At 50.6% G+C, this 23,168-nt stretch overlaps 2 protein-coding genes across 30 annotated transcripts in view; both read left to right on the top strand.

Moving 5' to 3' along the window:
• USP36 (ubiquitin specific peptidase 36) overlaps positions 1 to 10,900 on the top strand; it is a 53,865-nt gene extending 42,965 nt beyond the window's left edge. For 14 of the 22 annotated variants that reach the window (XM_016933036.3, XM_054670205.2, XM_063799399.1 and 11 more), the window contains one exon: positions 404 to 2,631. The gene's annotated coding sequence lies outside the window, so the exon portion shown is untranslated. Of the gene's footprint in view, positions 1 to 380; positions 2,632 to 10,616 lie in introns of those variants that run through there. The other 8 variants (XM_054670203.2, XM_063799400.1, XM_063799406.1 and 5 more) reach the window with 3 other exon arrangements.
• Positions 10,901 to 15,956: 5,056 nt separating this feature from the next.
• CYTH1 (cytohesin 1) overlaps positions 15,957 to 23,168 on the top strand; it is a 122,552-nt gene continuing 115,340 nt past the window's right edge. For 7 of the 8 annotated variants that reach the window (XR_010153119.1, XR_010153121.1, XR_010153117.1 and 4 more), the window contains exon 1: positions 15,957 to 16,096. Coding sequence is in view for 3 of the 8 variants with exons in the window: in XM_054670202.2 (XP_054526177.1) it covers positions 16,075 to 16,096 (22 nt within the window). In the remaining 5 variants the exon portion in view is untranslated. Of the gene's footprint in view, positions 16,243 to 23,168 lie in introns of all 8 variants that reach the window. The other variant, XM_063799391.1, reaches the window with a different exon arrangement.

Below are 23,168 nucleotides of genomic sequence, written 5' to 3'. Positions count from 1 at the left end.
CTTGGAGAAGGGTGTGTGTGGGATGCATGTGTATAAGGGGGTGTGTGTGGGATGCGTGTGTATAAGGGGGTGTGTGTGGGATGCGTGTGTATAAGGGGGTGTGTGTGGGATGCGTGTGTATAAGGGGGTGCGTGTAGTGTGTGTTGGGTGTGGGGTGTGTACACCTGGCATCTGTGGCATGTGTCCTGGTCACTTGGAGAAGGGCATGTGTGGGGTGTGTGTGGGATGTGGGTTGTGTGTATATCTGGCACGTGTCCCAGTCACTTGCAGAAGGGTGACTTCTTGCCAGCCGCATCGAGATGCCATGCATTGGGTTCCTAGGTTGGACTCATACCCGAGGGTGGCAGTGGGAAGATTCGGGTCCCGTTTCTCTCTGTCAGGACTACCGTGGTTTGTTCTGCAGCCTCCTGGAGACAAGGCGTCCCTTCCTGGGAGCTGTGGGTCTGGATCTGAGGGAGCTCTCTGTGTGGGCTCTGCTGCGCTGGGAGCCTGTCACGGTAGGAGCTCTCCCGGTACCAGTGTCCACAGACCGCCCGACATAGAGGCTTTGAGGCTTCTCTAGATCGGAACCTCTTTGGTGACATTCCCGACCAGCCCTGCAAGAGAAACGACAGTGTGTGTGTGAGCAGAGGTGGCCGCACACCTGCTGGACATCTTTGCCAGGCTGTGCCTTCTCATGTTTCATAGACAGTGGTCTGTGCTGGCAGAGGCTGCTGCCCCTGGTTGGGGCTATCAGGAGAGTGGGGGATGGTGGCCACACGTCCCCCAGGTGGTCTCCCGGTGCATAGCTGGTGGCTCTGGGCAAGCCATCCCTTGCTTCTCGGGGCTGACGCCACCGTTGTGTCCGAGCCCGCCCTCCCCTGCTTCCTCAGCGGGACCCCTTCATCTGTTGGCCTTACCTGTCCTCAGAAAGGAAGAGGTGACCCCACCCAGCCACCTCTCCCTTTTATGGAACTCAAGAGGGTGGCCCTACTGTGCACCCCTTCCTTGTGAGTAACTCTCAACTGTCCTGGAGAGCAGAAGCTATTTGGGGTCGGAGGAGCCCTCGATACCTGCGAATACATCTGCTTTCCAGGCTGCTGTTTATTCTGAGACGACTGTGCTGTAGCTTCCCCTTGCAGCTGCAATAACCCGCAGGTCTTCACTGAGGTGGAGGCCTTGGGGTAGAATTCTCCATTTATTTTACTACTTAATACAAAACATTTATTTTTGACCAGTCCTGTGGCTTCCATTAGCAATATGTTTCCTTTCCCAAATATGCAAATAGTGGCTTTGTTTGCTCAATTTTGTGAGTGCTTTGGAATTTAAATGATTGTATAACTCAAGAAGATTACTTTTCTATGTTGCTCAAGCTGTGCCTGCCAACTTGTAACTTAATAAATACAGGAAATCCTCAGAGAAGGTGATATTTTCAGGAAAAAGACAAATGCCCTCATAGTAGTGGGAAGTGTGAAGGTGACCGTGAACATCCTTCCTCATCGGGTCTGTCCCCGTCGTTTCCTCCCGGAGTCGTCGCAGGTGGAGATGGACAACGTGGTGTTGGACTTAGACCTCCTTCAGTGTGGCTCTGCTGGGCCAGAGGCATCCTGCTGTCCCGGGTGGCTGCCTCGCTGTCTGCACCCCCTCTCCCTGGGGCAGCTTTGCTTCCTGCCCCTGTGCTCGGGGCCTGGGTGGTTACTGGCGTGTAGATGGAATTGCTTTTTTAATATGGGAAGATACATTTATTTTTTTCCATGTGGGTGGGTGTCTCTTTTTGGATTTTCTTCTGTTTTCACGTTTCTCTTCTTAGAAGGGTGGGAGAGAATCAAGCTCCTGTGGCCACCAGTGTCCCAGCAGCAGTGAGTGGAGCTGCTCAGGGTGCCCTCTCCTGCGGACCAGTCTCTGAATGTTCAAAGATGAGGGCCTGGCTTCCGTGCTCTGGCTTTGTAACTTATCTGGAAGGGAAAGCACATGCCTTCACGGCAGGGTATGTTCCTTTTCTTCTCGGGGTGTTGACTTGCATTCCTCTGTGAACTGTTCCCTCTGCCATGTTTACCGTGTGATGTTCTGTAGTTGAAAATGTTAGTTGTCTGCTGGCACAGAATTTATCTCCTTCCTTTCTCTCCCTTCTCTCCTCCAAATCAGTCTCTTCCCTTCTCCACTAGATAACTGTAAAACCTTTCCCTGGGGTACATATATTCGTTAACTCTTGGGCAGTGGTGAGCACGAGATGACTTTCTGCAGCGTTTATCACTGTTGGGTGGAGTCACGTCCCTTCCCTCCACCGAAGTCATCAACCAGATAGGGAAGGGAAAGATGAGGCCCAGAAAACGAGTTCAAACTCTAGGTCATGTACACGTATGTAAGTAAATATCAATAACCCAAGCCTTTGTCGTGGCAGTCACTTGGTTGACTTAGGATCTGGGTCTATTTAATTTTGTGCTTGGGAATGGAGCTGGAGGGAGTGGGGCCTGTGTACAGCAGCTGCCTCTCCCAGGTCCTCTCACTTGCCTGCCCCACGTCCTGGTTGCATGGCCGCACCTGTGTGTGTGCAGAGGTCTGTGTCCCATCCTCTGTACCTCCTCTCCGGGGGCCTGGGGAGCCCCACGTGTTGCCAAGATCTTGGTGCAATAAAATACTCTGGTTTTGTGAGTTCTGTGTCTTTGTTGGTTTCATTTGATTTTTTTTTTTTTAAAGTACATCCCAACCACGGTCTCGCTGATTCCACCTGTCCTGGAAGTTGAGGCTGGGCTAGGAGGGGCAGGTAGGTCCCTGCAGGGAGCTCAGTGACCAGGAGGTTGTGAGAGCAGCCCTAGTGAATAGGTGACCAAGAGGCTGAATGAACCCCGGGGCGCAGGCGGGTTGCCGTGCAGCGGCTCCTGTTGAGAATGCTGCTCTGCAGCTGTTACCTGATGTGTGTGGCTCCCCGCGTCTCCCTTTAGCAACTTGGAAGTAAGCTTTCTCCACCCCACGGTATCCACCAAACACAGGGCATCATGTCTTCACTTCTCTTTAGGGGTTTGGCTGGACATCCCAAAATGAGGACAGCCAAGTAAGAACAAGCGAGGTGAGGCAGCTCCTGCATCCAAACCAAAGGGGTGGCAGAGAGCAGGGCACACTGCTGACCCAGAGGCCTTCCTGCCAGCCAGGCTGTGTCTGAAGGCATTTGCATTGTAGCCTGGGCAGCGGTTGAGGGGGTTCTGAGGCTTGGAGAGGTGGTGATCTGACACCAACGCTGGGTGCAGTGGCGACATGGGCGAGGCTGTGGTTTTTACTTTTTTTTTTTTTTTTTTTTTCCGAACAGAGTCTCCCTCTGTCGCCTAGGCTGGAGTGCAGTGGCACGATTCTCCGCTCACTGCAACCTCTGCCTCCCAGGTTCAAGCAATTCTCCTGCCTCAGCCTCCCAAGAAGCTGGGAGTACAGGTGCGCATCACCACGCCTGACTAATTTTTGTATTTTTAGTAGAGATGGGGTTCCACCATGTTGGCCAGGCTGGTCTCTTAACTCCTGACCTTGTGATCCGCTTGCCTCAGCCTCCCAAAGTGCTGGGATTCCAGGCGTGAGCCACTGCACCTGGCTGATCTCCATCTCTTGACCTCGTGATCTGCCCGTCTTGGCCTCCCAAAGTGCTGGGATTCCAAGTGTGAGCCACCGCGCCTGACAGGCTTTTCCATTCTTAACTGCCGTTTCCCAAACACTAGGGCCACTTCTGGGTGTGTATAAAAGTGAACACACTCACGTCGTCTCGCAGGCGGTGGGCAGAGTCCCACGGGCAGGACTGACGGCTCCAGGGCAGGGTGAGTGCTGTTAGGGAGATGCAGGGAGGCCATGAGGAGCCTGTCATGAGCTCTGCCTGAAGCACCGTGGGGTGAGGTGACATTCTGAAAGGGGGCTGGCAGTGGGAGCTGGCCAGCAGGACTGAGCTGGCTAACCGTAAGTCAGGTGCAAAAGCGCAGGGCAGGTTTTGTTTGACAGTTTGGACAAGAAGGGTTACCAAGGTCTGATGTGCTTTTTAGACTCCTGAGGCTGATAGTGGATTCCAGGCTGCCTGATGGCCTGAAAGGCGGCTGGTGGAGTGCAGAGAACAGCAGGTGAGCATGACCAGCCGCCAGGTTGGCTGAGAAGTGGCCAAGGCTAGAGCTAAGAGATTGGCATTAGTAGCAGAGGCTAGAAGTGAGGTCACTTGGATATTTAGGAGATGGACTCAAGAGGTGAGATGACAGATAGGGTGGAATGTTCTGGGTGGAGTTTAAGATGATTTCTGCTAGGGTGGTTAGTTGGGTTCGGAGGCCAAGTAGTAGCCAGGGAAGCAAGCGGCTCACTGATGGTTTCAGGAAGGCCTTCAGGTGGTGAGAGATTCAATCTGACATAGTGGACGTGTTGGCATCTTACCAGAACAGGGAACCCAGGGAGAATCCTAGGCATGGGAAGTAGGCAGTGGGTGAGCTCCAAGTCTTCTAGTTAGGAAAAAGCCCAGGTGTCTGGACACTGGGGAATCAGGTGGGCATCTGTTTATCCCTAACATACTGTTAGGGCTCATTATAACTGTAATAGTGACCTTAAGGGCAGTTTAACACTGGACGGTGCTGTGAGAATCCCTGCCTCAAGTCTTGGTAGCTTGGACAACCTCAGCGCAATGAGGATGTGGGTACACCAAGGACGTGGTGGTAAAGGAGGACTGTGTGTGGACAGGTCACGTGACATGCAGACGGGCAGCTTTCTGTGTCTTGTCAGCTGAGCTGACTCCCTGGAGTCACACTCTTGCCCGGAGGCGGCCCTGCTGCTGCTTCGTGCAGATCCCGCCTTGGCTTGGCCCCCTGCTCCTTCCATATCTGGACTGGGGATGACCCTTGGAGAAGATCATCTGGGTGCCATGGATTCGGCTTTCAGGGCTGTCTGGCTGCCCTTCTTCGTTGGGCTCTGCCTGCCTTTTGGGATTTCTGCCCTTGGTCTTCAGGCAACTCCTTCCTCTCTCTCCCATTCTTTTCGGTGATCCCTGCACACTATTTTGCTCTCTCATTGCGTATGTGCCCAATACTCTTGGTAAGTGACTTCCAAGGCTACCTCAAGAATTCCCATCCCACCCCAAAATTCAACAACACGGGGAAACCAAAGCTAAAACCAGCTCCTCTCCCTCCGTTCTCTTCTCCTTCTTACCTCAGGGTTCTCAATGCTCATAGGGCAGCAGGAGCACCTGGGGAGAGGCATTCGATACTGACGGAAGTAGAATCAGAATCTATGGGTGAGGCTTAGGCATCAGCATTTAAAGCCTTCCCGGGGGGGTGAGGGGTGCAGGCGCGGTGGCTCACGCCTGTAATCCCAGCACTTTGGGAGGCTGAGGCGGGCGGATCACTTGAGGTCAGAAGTTCGAGACCAGCCTGACCAACATGGCGAAACCCTGTCTCTACTAAAAATACAAAAATTAGCTGGGCTTGGCCTGTGCCTGTAGTCCCAACTACTTGGGAGGCTGAGGCAGGAGAACTGCTTGAACCTGGGAGGTGGAGGTTGCAGTGAGCCAAGATCATGCCACTGCACTCCAGCCTGGGCGACAGAGTGAGACTCTGTCTCAAAAACAACGACAACAAAAAAAAAACCTTCCCGGGGGGATCATAGTGAGCAGCAGAGTTGAGAGTTGCCATCCTGGTCCCTGGTCTCAAACTCAAGTGAGCACCAGAATTGCCAGGGGCTCCTTAAAACACCAGTTGCCGGGCTCCTTCCCCCGCATTCTGATTCAGCAGGTCTGGGATGAGGCCTGAGAATGTGCATGTCCAATAGTCCCCGGGGCTGCTGCTGGGCAGACCCACTGTTCTGATCGGATGCCTCCCAGAGGGGCTGGGTGGTTGGTGTGGGAGAGTGGGAAGGAACTGTAGTATAGGGGCTGTTCCCCATCCTCTGTGGGGACCTCTACTGGAGATGCTGGACGAGGTGCCCCCTCTGTGTATGCTGGCACCCCACCTGTGCCCTTGAGGCCAACTTCTTCCACCCTGGGGACCTTGCTCCATTAATTACCCTGTCTGCTCCCGTGTCTCACTCTTCCCTTAGGAACATGTTGAGGCATCTCCCATCCTAAAAAGCCTGTGTGTCCTTGTGTCCCCTCTCAGCTGCCCTCTCCTTTGGTTGACATTCATTTTGCTCTGTGTTGACTCTCTGTGGTTCTTAGTCTAGCTTCTGCCATCATCACTTCTCAGTGACCTAATTCCCACTCTTGCCACCGACTTCTTCCCAGGATTTGACACTGTTCACCTCCGCACCCTGGAGAGCTCCTCTAAGATGTGAGTCTGTTGCATTTGCTGCATCCTCTAGATCAAGCCCAGAATCAACTGATCCAGTCAGTACATCCCACTGAACAGCCGACCAATCCACCCTCTGTCAGGATCTCTACTGTAGACACTGAAAGAGGTGCCCCCTCAGTATAGGATCCTGGCCTCAAATAATCTTCTCGCCTTGGCCTCCCAAAGCATTGGGATTACAGGTGTGAGCCACTGTGCCTGGCCTCCAGGACAATCTTTTAAGGCAAGAAACCAGAATCTAATCATTCCCCAACATAAGGTTTCTCACTCCTGTTCAGAGAAAATAGTCTCCTCTATTTTGTGATCCAGATCCCCCCTGCCTCTTCAGCCTTCCACAGCCCCCTAGAGGCCTCTGGGCAGCTGTCCAGCCCGTTGTTCTGGGATCTCAGAAAGCACTCCAGGCATTGAGGAAATTGCCCTGTGAGAGGGGCCTGAGATTAAAAATGTGCTTGTTCTTAGCAGAATCTGTACCAAACTGTTGCTTATTCAAGTTGCTTTCTCAAGGGGAAACTGCTGTATATTTTTGCTGCTTTAAAGGGATTAAAGTAGGGTCAGGCTGGAGTCAGGTTTGAATCATGACTTCCTATAAAAAGAAGGCCAGGACCAGGCACGGTGGCTCATGCCTGTAATCCCAGCACTTTGGGAGGCCTAGGCGGGGCGGATCACCTGAGGTCAGGACACAACATGGAGAAACCCCGTCTCTACTAAAAATACAAAATCAGCCGGGCATGGTGGTGCATGCCTGTAATCCCAGCTACTTGGGAGGGTGAGGCAGGAGAATCGCTTGAACCCGGGAGGTGGAGGTTGCGGTGAGCCGAGATCGCACCATTGCATTCCAGCCTGGGCAACAACAGCGAAACTCCAGCTAAAAAAAAAAAAAAAAAAAGAAGGCCAGATTGGGAATCAAGACCTGTGTTCTAAGGGGTCTGCCATGAGCATCATGAATTCGCTTTTCTCCTCTAAAATGCAAAGGTTAGATTCAAATTATCATGATTGTCAGCTGTCACTCTCACGATACATGTCTTGCATGCGTGTTTTCATTGGTCTTCTCCCTTACTGCTTCATTTAGGAGGGTGTTGATTAGAGGAAGCAATAGGACATGGCTGCCAAATATCCATTAGACATTGAGTGAGAAACAGGTCACAAGATTGCCACTCCCTTAAGCAGGATCTAGGTATTTAGGTAGCTTCTTACCATCATGAGACCAGATTTCAACACACAGTCTAAGTACATGGCAAATACTTGCTGCGAAATGTGTGTAGGGAATTCAAGTTCTTTTACATAAACCAGTGATTTTTTTAAGGCCGTTTTAAAATGAATGTGTTGGCCGGGCGCAGTGGCTCATGCCTGTAATTCCAGCGCTTCAGGAGGCTGAGATGAGAGGATTGCTTGAGCCCAAGATGTCGAGACCAGCCAAAAAAGGCCAGGCATGGTGGCTTGCACCTGTAGTCCCAGCACTTTGGGAGGCCACGGCAGACAGATCACAAGATCAGGAGTTCAAGACCAGCCTGGCTAACAGTGAAACCCTGTCTCTACTAAAAATAAAAAAAAATTAGCCGGGTGTCGTGGCACACGCCTGTAGTCCCAGCTACTTGGGAGGCTGAGGCAGGAGAATCACTTGAACCCAGGAGGTGGAGGTTGCAGTGAGCTGAGACCGCGCCATTGTGCTCCAGCCTGGGTGACAGAGTGAGACTCTGTCTTTAAAAAAAAAGAAAAAGAAAAAGAAACCATATCTCCACTAAAAATACAAAAATTAGCCAGGCGTGGTGGTGGGTGCCTGTAATCCCAGCTATTCAGGGAGGCTGAGGCAGAGGAGTCACTTGAACCTGGAAAGCCGAGGTTGCAGTGAGCTGAGATCGCGCTATTGCACTCCAGCCTGGATGACAGAGCGAGACTTCATCTCAAAAAAAAAAAAAAAAAGGTATTATTCTGCCATTTTTCTGTCTTATGTGGCTACAGTTCTCTTGGCAAGGCCTAGCACTTACCAGCCACCCGGTAAATATTTATTGAATGAGTGAACTGGAGCAGCTGCTGAAGGCAGCATGCTTTGTGACTGCATTCGGACCCTGCTCAGAAAACAGCCAGCCCACCGTCCATCAAAGTCAGTGGCTCCGCAGTCCACACTGCACTAATTCCCCTTCACATTGCCTTCCCTGAGCCCTACCCGCACCCCCTTTGTTTTTCTGCGTAAGTGAAAACATTTTGGTGAAGTCTAGCAGGAACTAGAGCACTAGCTCCTCTATTTGAAGTGAACGCCCAAACCGTGGCACATGGCCAGCTGTCTTTTGGGTGGCACAGGGAACAGTTGGTGACAGCTGGATACAATCAAGTTCCATTACAAACAGATTTTAAGTGCCATTTACACACAGAAGAAATTGCAAGCTTTAGCAAAATAAAATCTGGGGGTTTTCAAAGCAAGACAATGCCCCAATCCAAGCCTGTGTGAGCAGTTTGCTTTGCAGCCTCTTGCGGGGATTAACACCCCTTCTTCACCAGGCTCTACCCTCTCTGCAAGGTCTATGCTGCAAAATTAGCAAGTCCAGGAGGCTTGCTCCCTGGCAGAGCTGCTGAGTCCTCTGTCTTCTATTTATTCACTTTTTGAAGAACCCTGAATTAAAGGCCTGTCTAACCACTGTTCAGCCTACTCCTTCTGGGTGGGAGGGGTCAGAGGCTGGCTTCTAGAAAAGCTGCTACCTCTAGATCATCCCTTTCGCTTGGTCTCAGGGCGTACAAATCACTCACACAGTGATTGGGCAAGTGAAGGCTGGCATGCCCAGCTAAACCTCATCTCTTTTTTTTTTTTTTTTTGGGGGGGACCACGTTTCTCTCTTGTTGCCCAGGCTGGGGTGCAATGGCACAATCTTGACTCACTGCAACCTCCGCCTCCCAGGTTCAAGTGATTCTTCTGCCTCAGCCTCCCAAGTTGCTGGGACTACAGGTGCATGCCATCACGCCCGGCTAATTTTCGTACTTTTAATAGAGACGGAGTTTCACCATATAGGCCAGGCTGGTCTCGAACTCCTGACCTCGTGATCTGCCCGCCTCAGCCTCCCAAAGTGCTGGGATTACAGGCGTGAGCCACCGCACCTGGCCTCATCTCTCTTTCGTGAAGCCAGCATTGTCCCCAGACATCTCAGTCCTCAGTGTCCCTCCCGTCCCCACCTCTGGCAAGAGGCAGCATTCTGGCCTTGGTGGAGGGGAATGACATCAGGCAGTGGCTGACAATTCTCCCCTTGGTGGAGGGGAGGCCGTAGATGATGTCCTGGTGTCTGGTGTTCTGATGGCCTCAGCAATACCTACCCCATGGACCCGAGTCCCTCCACAGCTTGTCCTTGGCCCTTCCTTCCTTCATGCCTTCTAGCAGATGCGGGTGGGCTGTCTGTTGTTCCTGTAGCACCCAGGGTCAGGGTGGGCATCAGTCCTGCCTTTCTCCTGAGACCCTCCAGCTTGCACCTTCCGGAAGCTGGGCACCCCCACTGCCCCACCAACCAGCTGGGAGAACATAAAGGTAACGAAATAGAATTACTTGTTTTAGAAAAAGGAACCAGGGCCGGGTGCGGTGGCTCACGCCTGTAATCCCAGCACTTTGGGAGGCCGAGGCAGGCAGATCACGAGGTCGAGAGATTGAGACCGTCCTGGCCAACATGGTGAAACCCTGTCTCTACTAAAAATACAAAAATCAGCTGGGCGTGGTGGCGCATACCTGTAGTCCCAGCTACTTGGGAGGCTGAGGCAGGAGAATTGCTTGAACCTGGGAGGCGGAGGTTGCAGTGAGCCGAGATTGCACCATTGCACTCCAGCCTGGCGACAGAGTGAGGCTCTGTCTCAAATAAATAAATAAATAAAATAACCTATGCATATGCAATTTTAAACACAACTTGCAGAGCATCGTGTATTCGCTTCCTGAGGCTGCCATAACAAAGGACCACAAACTGGGTGGCTTAAGACAATGGGAATGTTCTCTCACAGTGCCAGAGACCAGAGTCTGGAATCAAGGTGTCCTCAGGGCTGTGGGGGAGAATCCAGCCTCTCCCAGGAATTCCTTGGCTTGTGGCCACATCACTCCACTGTGCCTCCATCTTCATGTAGCCATCTTTCCGTTCTGTGTCCAAATCTCCCTCTTTTTGTAAGGACACAAGTCCTGTTTGATTAGGTCCCACCCTAATGATCTCATGTTAACTTGATTACATCTGCAAAGACCCCACTTCCAAATAAGGTCACCATTCACAGGTACTGGGGCTTAGGACTTCAACATATCTTTTCTTGGGACATGACTCAACCCATAACAGTATGGAAAGGTTCTCTTCTCAGAGTTAAATGTGGCTCCCAATCTCCTCTACCTCACAGATGATCAAGCGGTGCTGATTCACGAGAGTGGAAGCCTCCAGAGCTTGGGGCTTTCTGGCTGCTCTTCATTGCCCTGTGTGTTCCCAGCACACGAACAGCGCCCCTAACGGAGATTTGTTCAGCGACTGAATATACACCTGTAAACGAGTAGCATGTATACATTGATTTTGATTACAAATGGTTCTGTATTATATACCACCGTTCTGACTGCTTTTTTCACTTATACATATAGCTTGGAAATTGTCTTCTGTTGGTAATACAGAAATCTGCTTCAGTCTTTTGAAGCCTGTGGGTGCTTCCTTGTATGAAAGTATCCTAATATAGTTAACCTGTTTGCTATTGATAAACTTTGAGGTGGTTCCTGAAGACATTTTAAAACCATGGTATAGGGCCGGGCATGGTGACTCACGCCTGTAATCCCAGCACTCTGGGAGGCTGAGGTGGGTGGATCACCTGAGGTCAGGAGTTCAAGACCAGCCTGGGCAACATGGTGAAACCCCGTCTCTACTAAAAATACAAAAATTAGCAGGGCGTGGTAGCGCATGCGTGTAATCCCAGCTACTCGGGAGGCTGAGACATGAGAATCGCTTGAACCTGGGAGGCAGAGGTTGCAGTGAGCCTGAGATCATGCACCACTGCACTCCAGCCTGGGCGACAGAGCGAGACTCCGTCTCAAAAAATAAATAAATAAATAAAATAAAACCATGGTATAAGCATAGGAAAAACATATTTTGGGTTACCTCTGCTTAAAACCTTTCTAATTCTTTTTATTAGGCAAAGCAGGGAAGCTGAAGGGGGAATGTTTCGGGAAAAACTCTCAAACTATGGTCTGCTCTCACCTCACAACAATCTTCACAGAAGACTGCTCTGCCCAGAGGCGTGGGGGTTTATCCCCACACACCAAGCAGCAGACACTACCTGGGGGTCCTCTCATCCAGTCCAACTTGGACTCTTATCTGGAGTGAGGTCAGATCTCACAGGCTGAGGGCTCAGTCCCCAAGACTGCATTTGTGACACCAGTCACAAGTCCGGGCCTCTGGAAGTTCTGAGCGACCAACTTAAACTTGGGATTTCTATGACCCCCGCTCTTTGGGTTTGATTAATTTAGATTAATCAAACACAGAACTTAGGGAAACACTTACATTTAGTATTTTGTTTGTTTTTAATTTTTTTGAGACGAAGTCTCGCTCTTGTCCCCCAGTGTGATGGCACGATCTCAGCTCACTGCAACCTCCACCTCCCGGGTTCAAGCGATTCTCCTGCCTCAGCCCCCCGAGTAGCTGGGATTACAGGCACCCGCCACCAAGCCCGGCTAGTTTTGGTATTTTTAGTAGAGACGGGGTTTCACTATGTTGGCCAGGCTGGTCTCGAACTCCTGACCTCAGGTGATACAACAGCCTCCCAAAGTGCTGGGATTATAGGCATGAGCCACCACGCCTGGCCATTTAGTGGTTTATTATAAAGGATATTGCAAAGGATACAGATGAAGAGATGGGGAAGGGCCCTTGCACAGAGCTTCCAAGCCCTCCCTAGGCACCACCCTCCAGGAACCTCCACATGTTCAGCTATCCTAGCCCAGTCTTTTTTTTTTTTTTTTTTTAATGGAAATTTTTATGGAAGCTTCCTTCCATAGGGCACAGGGCAGGACCCTCTCTGGGGAGGGTCTTAAGACCCACAATCAGAAAGGTGGGCAAGATTAAAGTCCTGCCTTGGGGCAGGTGAAAGAACAAGAGAAGGCCAGAGAGATTGTTTCCTGAGGCCTAAACCAACATTATAACAAAAGACTGTAACAAGAGCTAAGGGAGGTATGAGCCAGGAACAGTGGAAAATACCAGAGGGTGGCCAGGAGCAGGCTCATGCCTGTAATCCTAGCACTTTGGGAGACTAAGGTGGGTGGATCACTTGAGCCCAGGATTTCGCAACCAGCCTGGACAACATGGAAAGACCCTGTCTCTAAAATAAATAAATAAATAAAATATTAGCTGGGTGTGGTGGCGTGCAACTGTAGTCCCAGCTACTTGGGAGGCTGAAGTGGGAAGATCGATGGAGCCTGGGAGGTGGAGTCTGCAGTGAGCCATGAGCCACTGCACTCCAGCCTGGCCAACAGAGTGAGACCCTGTCTCAAAAACAAAACCAAATCAAAAACTGTCAAATACCACAGGGAGCTACCAACTTAAAAAAATTAGTTGTCAAGTGGATCAACCACTAAGGACTTAGAAACCACAGCGAAACTTGCAGGGAGCCCACACCCAGTTTAAAGGTTCTGTGAAGAATTAGTGGATATGGGGGAAGAGGTCTGGGTTAGAATCCACAGCTGGAGTGGAGTCCTGTGGTTCCTGTCTCCCTGCGGCCGGCTCCTTCTCATTACGCTCCAAGGGCTGGGGGCACAAATACAAGATACGAGAGTGAAACTGACTTAACTCCTGCTTGCAAGTAGGCTGCATTTGGATGTCTATTAGCCTCGGCTTCCAAATGTCATGCAAAGATAACAGCTAAAGGACCTCTCTGGCTGGGCGCAGTGGCTCATGCCTGTAATCCCAGTGCTTTGAGAGGCAGAGGTGGGCGGATCACCTGAGGTCAGGATGTCAAGACCAGCCTGGCCAACATGGCGAAACCCTGTCTCTACTAAAAACACAAAAATTAGCTGGGCTTGGTGGCACATGGCGGTAATCCCAGCTACGTGGAGGCTGCAGTGAGCCGAGATGTGCAACTGCACTCCAGCCTGGATGACACAGTGAGACCCTATCTCAAAAAAAAAAAAAAATCTCTGATCATGAATGTGATCTAATGGAGTAGCTTCTGTGTTTCTTTGACAGTCATCCATGGTCAGGGATAGCCCTACCCAGTGGACACATGCTTGCATTCATTTGCAACCAGAACAAACACTGTCTCTGTATTATGTGTGATAGACTACAATTTTTTTAAAATTCTATTTTCTTTTCATCTAATAAGTATGTGTTTCATAACCATTAAGAGTCATGACCCACTGTTTGAAAAACACTGTTCTTTTTTTTTTTTTGGAAACAGGGTCTCACTCTGTCCCCCAGGCTGGAGCACAGTGGTGCAATCATAGCTTACTGAAGCCTCAACTTCCCAGGCCCAGAGGATCCCTCCCACTTCAGCTTCCAGAGTGGCTAGGACTACAGGCATGTGCCGCTATGCTCGACAATTTTTAATTTTTTGTAGAGACAGGGTCTCTCTATGTTACTCGGGCTGGTCTTGAACTCCTGCCCTGAAGCAGTTTTCCTAGCTTGGCCTCCCAAAGTACTGGGGTTATAGGCATGAACCACTTCACCCAGCTGAAAAACACCAGTCTAATGGAACAATATAAGGGAACAGAATTTGTAAACAGTCATGTTCTCTGCTAATCTGTGATTAGCGGTAATACCAGTATCCCTCCCTCTCCAAATCTATTCAGTTGGTGAGTTCAGCTAAGAGGTCTAGAGTGCTGATAGTAAGAATTAACATGCCATCTGAATCGCTTTTCTTCTGGAGTTCTGGTCTTTGAGCAAGAGCTGAGGTGGTCTGGGACTTGCATACTGATAAGGGAAGAAAGCCAGCTCGAAGATACCTTGAATCTTCTGGTGAGTCTGGGGTTAGAAGTGAAGTAGGGAGTGAAACAGAGGATGGCAAATACTGGGGGAGAGGCTCAGTGCTCCATTAGCCCATGTGACAGATGGTTTGAGAAGATTTGCCAGGTCAATGTGGGGTCAATTCTAAAAGTGTCCTAAGTCTAGGCCAAGAGGAACAAAATGCAGCTGGGTCTCTGACCTCACACGCCGAAGCCCAAGGACACGTTAGGGCCAAAATGTGACTCTCTACTCTAAGGTCACCTGTAAAACTGGACAATCTGGTAAAGTCAGTGAAGGTTAAGATCATGAATCCAGCCAGGCGTGGTGGCTCACGCCTGTAATTCCAGTACTTTGGGAGGCCAAGGAAGGAGACCAAGGAGAAAGGATCACTTGAGCCTAGGAGTTCGGGACCAGCCTGGGCAACCTAGCAACCTCCGTCTCTACAAAAAATACAAAAATTAACCAGGTATGGTGGCCGGTGCCTGCAGTCTCAGCTACTCAGGAGGCTGAGGTGGGAGAACTGCTTGAGCCTGGGAAGCAGAGGTTGCAGGGAGTCATGATGGTGCCACCGTACTCTAGCCTGAGCAACACAGCGAGTGAGACTCTGTCTCAAAATGAATAAATAAATTAAAGAAAAAGAAAAATAGTAAAACTCAGGACAGGTGGGCCCACAAGGAAAGAGTTCTGTGGCTTTTACTCCCGTTTTTTGGTTGGTCCAAAAAATTCCCAGCAGTCCAGGGATCTCTGTGGAGTTCTCAGTGAGTGTTCTGTGTAGGGTGCAGGAGCCACAAGTGACTGCAGGGGGAAAAGGGGGTTCTGGGGCTGGCATTCTGCAGCAGTGGGTTTCTCCTCTGTCATAAAGAAAGAGAAGGCCGAGCGCGGTGGCTCATGCCTGTAATCCCAGCACTTTGGGAGGCCGAGGCAGGCGGATGATTTGAGGTCAGGAGTTCGAGACCAGCCTGGCCAACATGGCGAAACCCCGTCTCTACTAAAAATACAATTAGTCGGGCGTGGTGGCACATGCCTGTAATCACAGCTACTCAGGAGGCTGAGGCAGGACAATCGCTTGAACCCGGGAGGCGGAGGTTTCAGTGAGCCGAGATCGGGCCACTGCACTCCAGCCTGGGCAACAAGAGCGAAACTCGTCTCCAATAAATAAATAAATAAATAAATAAAAATCCAAAACGCTGGGACTTGAAGTGCCCTCCTTTCAATCTTGACCCAGGTAAAACTCAGGACAAATAAAAAGAAGTAGAAGCAGTAAACTTAGGACATACAATATGTAAAGGTTCTGAACGCAGGAGTAAATGAATTCAAATAGCTTTTGTGGCCTTTCGCCAAGGACCGGGCCATCCCTGGCAAGCTGGGGCCAGGTCTGACCTTCCAGGTTGGCGTCAGCAAGGACCACCCTGCCCTTCAGTGGCCGGACACGACCTTGGGCTTTCGTGCGGTAGCCTGGCTGCAGGCCAGGTCGAGTCCGCCACCCCGGGGACTTGCACCGCCCTTCAGAAACCGAAACCTGCTCGGCCCCAGGAGGCGGACCGGGAGAAGGGGCGGGGGGGGGGGGGTGTCTCGGGACGGGGGCGTGGTCTAGAGGCGGGGGCAGGGGAGGAGCCTCGGGTGGACGCGCGTGCGCAGGCCGGAGCCTCGGGAGGAGGCCGGGTACCCGGGGTGCGGCGCGCGCGGGAGGAAGGCGGGGCCTCGGGCGAGGGGCGGGGCCTCGGGCTGGGGGCAGGGGGCGGGCGCAGGCGCAGGCGCGGGCGGGTGGGGCGCGGGGCGCGGGGCGCCGGGGGCGGGGCTCCGAGCCGGGCTGAGGCGAGCGGGGGCGCGGGTGGCGCGGCGGGACGCGAGCGGAGAGCCGGAGCGCGGAGCCCGGCTCCCGCACCATGGAGGAGGACGACAGCTACGGTCAGTGCGCCCCGGCGGCGGACGCTTCCCCCTCGCTGTCCCCCAGTCCCCTCCGGGCCCGGCCGTCCGGCAGCGCTTGCGGCGGCTGGCGTTTCCCGGGGACACTGGTGCGGGACGCGGAGCCCGGGGCGACCGGCGGGCGAGCGGTGCGCGGGGCCCCCGCGGGGCGGGGGTCGCAGGGGGTTTTGAGGGATGAGGGTCGCCGGGGCCGGGGTCGCTGGCGGCGCTGAGGGATGTGGGTGGCCGGGGCGGGGGTCACAGGCCGGGCTCGCGGTCTCGCGGGGCCAGGGGTCGCCGCGAGCTCTGAGGAATTAGGGTCGTTGGGGTCGCGGGGCAGGATCTCAGGGGCTCTGAGGGATGAGAGTCGTTGGGGTCGCTGGGGTCCCCGGGGCAGGGGTCGCAGTCCGGGTCCCGGGGGGCCGAGGGGTGGAGGTCGCTGGCCCTGCCGCCCCTCTGCGGGGCTCGGGGCGGACGCGCGTATGGCCGGGCCCGCGTTCCCCGCAGTTTCCGGCCTCTCTCGGCGTCAGCGAGTTGTGCCCGGTCCACGTCTTTGTTCAGAAATGAGAACGGGGAGCGGCGCCGCCGGCGAGGCGCGGGCTCCGGGACGGCCCTGCCCGCGGGAGTCTGGGCCCGGTAGCCGCCGGTCCGGTGCGTCGCCGCCTGCCGAGACGCGGGTGTGGAGCCCGAGGGGCCCCGCGGTGGGGACGCCGCTCCTCCCCTGACTGGAGACTTGACAAGCGGAGCTGCTGTCCCGCTCCCTTCGCTCCCGCGCGCTGAGGCTGCTGGCCCGGGCCTGGGGTGCCTCCCTCCAAGAGTTTGAAATTGCAGGGGTTGCAAAAGGTTGTTTGACATGCTGTAGTTAATTTATTAAGTTTGTTCATGAGGAATTAAAAGAAAGAATGGCAAATAGAACAAGTGGTGAACTTTTGTGGTTTGGTAGTAAAGTACAAATAAAGCAGAACTCTGTGGCCAAATGGAACCCAATTCTAGTTTAATAACTAATGGGACATTTTTCTTTTTCTTTTCTTTTTTTTTTTTTTTTTTAAGAGACGAGATCTCGCTCTGTCACCCAGGCTGGAGCACAGTGGCGTGATCGTAGCTCACGTCAGCCTCTTGAGTGGCTGGAACCATACTCACGCCACCATGCCCGGCTAATTTTTTATTTTATTTTATTTTATTTTATTATTTTATTTTATTTTATTTTATTTTTGAAACGGAGTCTCACTCTGTCGCCCAGGCTGTAGTGCATTGGCGCCATCTCGGCTCACTGCAACCTCGGCCTCCCGGGCGAGCTGAGCGATTCTGCCTCAGGCTCCTGAGTAGCTGGGACTACAAGCGCGTGCCACCACGCCTGTCTAATTGTTGTATTTTTAGTAGAGACGGGGTTTTGACATGTTGGCCAGGCTGGTCTTGAACTTCTGACCTCAGGGGATCCACCCGCCTCGGCCTCCCAAAGTGCTGGGATTACAGGCATGAGCCACCGCGCCCAGCCCTAATTTTTTATTTTTTTAAAAGATGGGGTCTTGCCATGTTACCCAGGCTGGTCTTGAACTCCTAGACCCAAGCAGTCCTCCCACCTCTGCCTCGCAGTGTTGGGATTACAGGCCTGAGCCACCACACCCAGCCCACTTGTTACCTTATAAGTAAACAAGTAAAAGCAGCTTGTGCATTTTTTTTGTTGTTTGTTTTGTTGTGTTTTTGAGACAGGGTCTAGCTCTCTTGCGCAGGCTGGAGTGCAGGGGCGCTCTCATAGCTCACTGCACGCCCTGCTTCCTGGGCTCAAGCAATCCTCTCACCTCTCTTCTCAGCCCCTCCAGTAACCTGGACCACAGGCCTGGGCTACCACGCCCTGCTAATTATTTTTATTTCTTTTTGTAGAGAGGGAGGTCTCCCTATGTTGCCTAGGCTGGTGTGAACTCCAGTTCCTATCTTGGCCTCCCTAAGTGTTGGGATTACAGGCATGAGCCACTGCTCCCAGCCTCCTTTTGTGATTAAAAGAAAAATCACCCACTGGCTGGCCCCAAAAGATTGTTCAGCCCCTCCAGATTTCACTCCTGCCCACTGCTGAGAAGCCGACAGCAGTTTTGCCTGCTGCTCTTTTCTCTGCCTCCTCTTGCCATTTAATTTCCCTCAGATCCCAGTGTCCTGCCTACCAGGCTTTCGTGGCCTCTCTTGTGTTCTTGCCTGCTGCCGTGGGCAGGAAGCTATTGGTCTGGTTGCTTTTAATACAGTGACTGCTTTGCCACCAGGCATGACATGAACTTGTACTTGAAAGAGGTAAGTGGAAGCAGGGCGTGTTAGTTTCCTATACCTGTTATATTACCACAAGCCTGGTGGCTCAAAACAACATAACATTTGTTTTAGGGTTCTGCTGTCAGAAGTCCAAAGTAGGTCTCACTGGGCTAAAGCCAAGGTGTCGGACAGGCTGGTTCTTTCTGGAGGCTCAGGGGAGAACCCATTTCCTTACCTTTTCCAGCTTCTAGAGGCCACCTGTGTTCCATGGTTCATAGTCCCCCTTCCATCTTCAAAGCCAGCAGGTAGCATCTTCTCTTTTCTCTCGACCTCCTACCTCCCTCTTATTAAGATCCTTGTGATTATAGTGGGACCCACCTGGATAATCAAGGATAAGGATTAGCAACCTTAATTCCATCTGTTACCTTAATTCCCCTTCTGCCATGTAAGGTAACCTATTCACAAGTTCTGGGGATTAGTACCGGGACATCTTTAGGGGCTATTATTCTGTCTGCCACACACGAAGATGAGAAAGTTTGTAAGTTTATTCTTCCCCTTTCTTTTTTTTTTTTTTTTTTTTTTGAGATGGAGTTTCACTCTTGTTGCCCAGGCTGGAGTGCAATGGCACAATCTCGGCTCACTGCAACCTCTGCCTCCCAGCTTCAAGCGATTCTCCTGCCTCAGCCTCCTGAGTAGCTGGGATTACAGGCATGCGCCACCACGCCTGGCTAATTTTGTATTTTTAGTAGAGACAGGGTTTCTCTATGTTGTCCAGGCTGGTCTCAAACTCTTGACCTCAGGTGATCTGCCTGCCTAAGCCTCCCAAAGTGCTGGGATTGCAGGCATGAACCACCCCGCCCAGCCTGTTCCCCTTTCTACAGTTTTAAATATCATCCTTTTATTTTGGAGGAACTAAAAAGATTGAAGATTCCCCACCCAGAGGGTCACCACACAAAAAGTACCTGATGGTGTAAGATGATCATATGAAGAATAAGACTCCCAAGTTCTTTAAGGTTTGTGTTAGTCTCCAGAACTGTCCATTTCCCTCATAGGTTTCACAGAGAATTTACCTTGACCAGATCCCACATTGTAAAAGGAAATGTGTGTGATGGATTCATAAAGCATATAACATGACGTGTTCAGACGTCACCTCAGAACTTCCATTGTTTTCTTTTAAACAAACTTTTTATTATTATTATTTTTTAAATAGATGCAGAGTCTCACTATGTTGCGCAGGCTGGTCTAAAACCATCCTCTCCCGCCTTGGCCTCTGAAAGTGTTGGGATGAGTCACTGTGCCAGGCCTAATTAAACTTTTTCTTTCTTTCTTTCTTTCTTTTTTTTTTTTTTTGAGATGGAGTCTCACTGTGTTGCCCAGGCTGGAGTGCGGTGACGCAGTCTTGGTTCACTGCAACCTCTGCCTCCTGGGTTCAAGTGATTCTTCTGCCTCAGCCTCCCAAGTAGCTGGGATTACAGGCACCTGCCACCACACCCGGCTGATTTTGTGTTTTTAGTAGAAATGGGATTTCACCATATTGGCCAGGCTGGTCTTAAACTCCTGACCTCAAGTGATCCACCTGCCTTGGCCTCCCAAAGTGCTGGGATTACAGGCATGAGCCACCACGCCCGGCCCTAAATAAACTTTTTAAACCTTAATTTTTTTTTTCTTTTTTTTTTTTTTTTTTTGAGACAGTCTTGTTCTGTCACCCAGGCTGGAGTGTGGTGGCACAGTCTTAGCTCCCTGCAGCTTCCACCTCCTGGGTTCATGCGATTCTCCCTCAGCTTTCTGAGTAGGGGTTACTACAGGCACATGCTATCATGTCTGGCTAATTTTTGTATTTTTAGTAAAGATGGGGTTTCCCCATGTTGGCCAGGCTGGTCTTGAACTCCTGACCTCAATTGATCTGCCTGCTTCAGCCTCTCAAAGTGCTAGGATTACAGGCGTGAGCCACCAAGCCCAGCCTAAACCTTAATATTTGATTTTCAGAATAATGAGAAACATTTCTTGTGGTGTTAACTTTGTGTGTGCGCTGTTTTCAACAGTGCTTCCTCTGTCCCTGTCCCTGTCCCTGCTGCGTAAGTTGGTAACGTTTTGTGAATCAGCCTAGGACAGGTACCACTGTTTTTAGAATTCTTTCTTTTTTTTTTTTTGTATTTTTAGTAGAGACGGGGTTTCACCATGTTAGCTAGGATGGTCTCGATCTCCTGACCTCGTGATCCGCCCGCCTCAGCCTCCCAAAGTGCTGGGATTACAGGTGTGAGCCACCGCGCCCGGCTTTAGAATTCTTTCTGGAGGGAAATGCATTGTAATTTTCTGGCTACCTTTTAGTATTAAAAAACTTTTGGAACATAGCTCATTGATAATATTCTATAGAAAGAGAGTCTTAGAGTTTCTCTGTCCAATTAAAGACAATTTCAAAAACCAACAAAAAGGCTTTCTCAGTTCCAGTACTCTTTTGTATTCATTAGATAGGGACAGTTTGGTTCAGACTACACCTGTGTGGGATATATCTTTACTGGTTTGTTTATTTATTTAATTTATTTTTATGTATTTATTTTTGAGATGGAGTCTTGCTCTGTTGCCCAGGCTAGAGTGCAGTGGCGCAATCTCGGCTCACTGCCAGCTCTGCCTCCTGGGTTCACACCATCTCCTGCCTCAGCCTCCTGAGTAGCTGGGACTACAGGTACCCGCCACCACGCCCAGCTAAATTTTTGTATTTTTAGTAGAGATGGGGTTTCACCATGTTAGCCAGGATGGTCTCGATCTCCTAACCTCGTGATCCACCCGCCTTGGCCTCCCAAAGTGCTGGGATTACAGGCGTGAGCCACCGTGCCCGGCCTTATTTTTTTTGTGTGTGAGACAGAGTTTCACTCTTGTTGCCCAGGCTAGAGTGCAATGGGGCGATCTCGGCTCACCGCAACCTCCGCCTCCCAGATTCAAGCAATTCTCCTGCCTCAGCCTCCCAAGTAGCTGGGATTACAGGCATGCGTCACCACGCCTGGCTAATTTTGTATTTTTACTGGAGACAGGGTTTCTCCATGTTGGTCAGGCTGGTCTCGAACTCCCGACCTCAGGTGATCCGCCTGCCTAGGCCTCCCAAAGTGCTGGGATTACAGGTGTGAGCCACTGCACCTGGCCTATTGGTTTCTTTTTTAAAAAAAAAAAAACTGTTTATGGCACTGTGGAGTCCCACCAGACAAACCATTAACTTAAGAAAATACTATTCTGCTCAGGAAAAAGAAAAAAAATCGTAAAAATTAAATTTTGCATACATTTTCTTTATAACATGCATACTGTGTGTACTTTTTTTTTTTTTTGAGACAGAGTCTCACTCTGTTGTCCAGCCTGGAGTCCAGTGGCACGATCTTGATAACATGCATACTGTGTGTACTTTTTTTTTTTTTTGAGACAGAGTCTCACTCTGTTGTCCAGCCTGGAGTCCAGTGGCACGATCTTGGCTTACTGCACCCTCTGCCTCCCGGGTTCAAGCGATTCTCGTGCCTCAGCCTCCTGAGTAGCTGGGACAACAGGTGTGTGCTACCACGCTCAGCTAATTTTTTTGTATTTTTAGTAGAGATGGGGTTTCACCATGTTGGCCAGGCTGGTCTCGAACTCCTGACCTCAAATGATCTGCCCGCCTCAGCCACCCAAAGTGCCGGGATTACAGGTGTGAGCCATTGCGCCTGGCTTGTGTGTACTGTTGCCAGTATATATTTCTGTGTAATAATGTTCAGGGTTGTAAACAGAAAACCACATATAATGCACTTTAAGGGAGTATTTGAGGGATTTTCCAGAGAGTATGTTCATCCTGTTGCTCTGTAATGGTCATCATTTTGGGGCTAATGACTGCAGTTGCCGTGATTCAATTATGAACTTCCTTTTTAAGCATAATTTCTTTTTTTTGTTGTTGAGACAGAGTTTTACTCTGTTTCCCAGGCTGGAGTGCAGTGGCGTGATCTTAGCTCACTGCAACTTCTGCCTCCTGGGTTCAAGCGATTCTCCTGTCTCAGCTTCCCAAGTAGCTGGGATTACAGGCATGTGCCACCACACCCGGCTGATTTTTGTATTTTTAGTAGAGACGAGGTTTCACCATGTTGGCCAGGCTGGTCTCAAACTCCTGACCTCAGGTGATTTGCCCACTTCAGCCTCCCAAAGTGCTGGGATTACAGGCATGAGCCACCGTGCCTGGCCTTTAAGCATAATTTCTATATAAACATTTAAAATGAAAGTTGCTGGAGTCTATCATGTTCATTATAGCAAATGCATGTCTTATTTTTGTTCCTTTCAAGAAGTTAGCTTCAATTAGGGAAGTTGTCAACAGAGAATTTTAAAATAATTTTTAGGTGAGTTTTCAAATGAAAAGGAAGAGACGTCTGCAAATGTCCTTTACTTATTCAGCTTCTGAAATACCTTACTTTTTATTTGCCTTTGATGTAATTTTTACATTGAGTTCCCAGATTGATTATCTAAAGCAGGAAAGGTAGAACTAATTCATTATCTAAAACAAGAAAGAACAAATTTCAAGTTAAAATAGCAGTGTTTTCAGCAAGAATTAAAAAAACGAGGTTTTACTTTCTCTGTAGAGGAAGAGTGGTGGGGTAAGACATTCAAGAAAGTTGTTCATTCGCATATTTCGAGAAGCATTGAGGTGCAATTGCATAAAAGCGTATCTGCTGTCTCTAGCTTTGGCCTTTGAGGGAAGGATATAAGGGAATACTCGGGACAGGGGTAAAAAGAAAAAAGACCCTTAGCACCCGAGGCTTTCAAGATCACTCTTAATTAGTAACTTCCGTCCATCTCTCCCCTTCCCCTACCCCCAGCAGCCCCCCCCAATCTTCAC

Source organism: Pan troglodytes, chromosome 19 (assembly GCF_028858775.2).
Source record: "Pan troglodytes isolate AG18354 chromosome 19, NHGRI_mPanTro3-v2.0_pri, whole genome shotgun sequence".
NCBI classification, from domain to species: domain Eukaryota; kingdom Metazoa; phylum Chordata; class Mammalia; order Primates; family Hominidae; genus Pan; species Pan troglodytes.
This window is presented reverse-complemented; position numbering and strand designations above follow the sequence as displayed.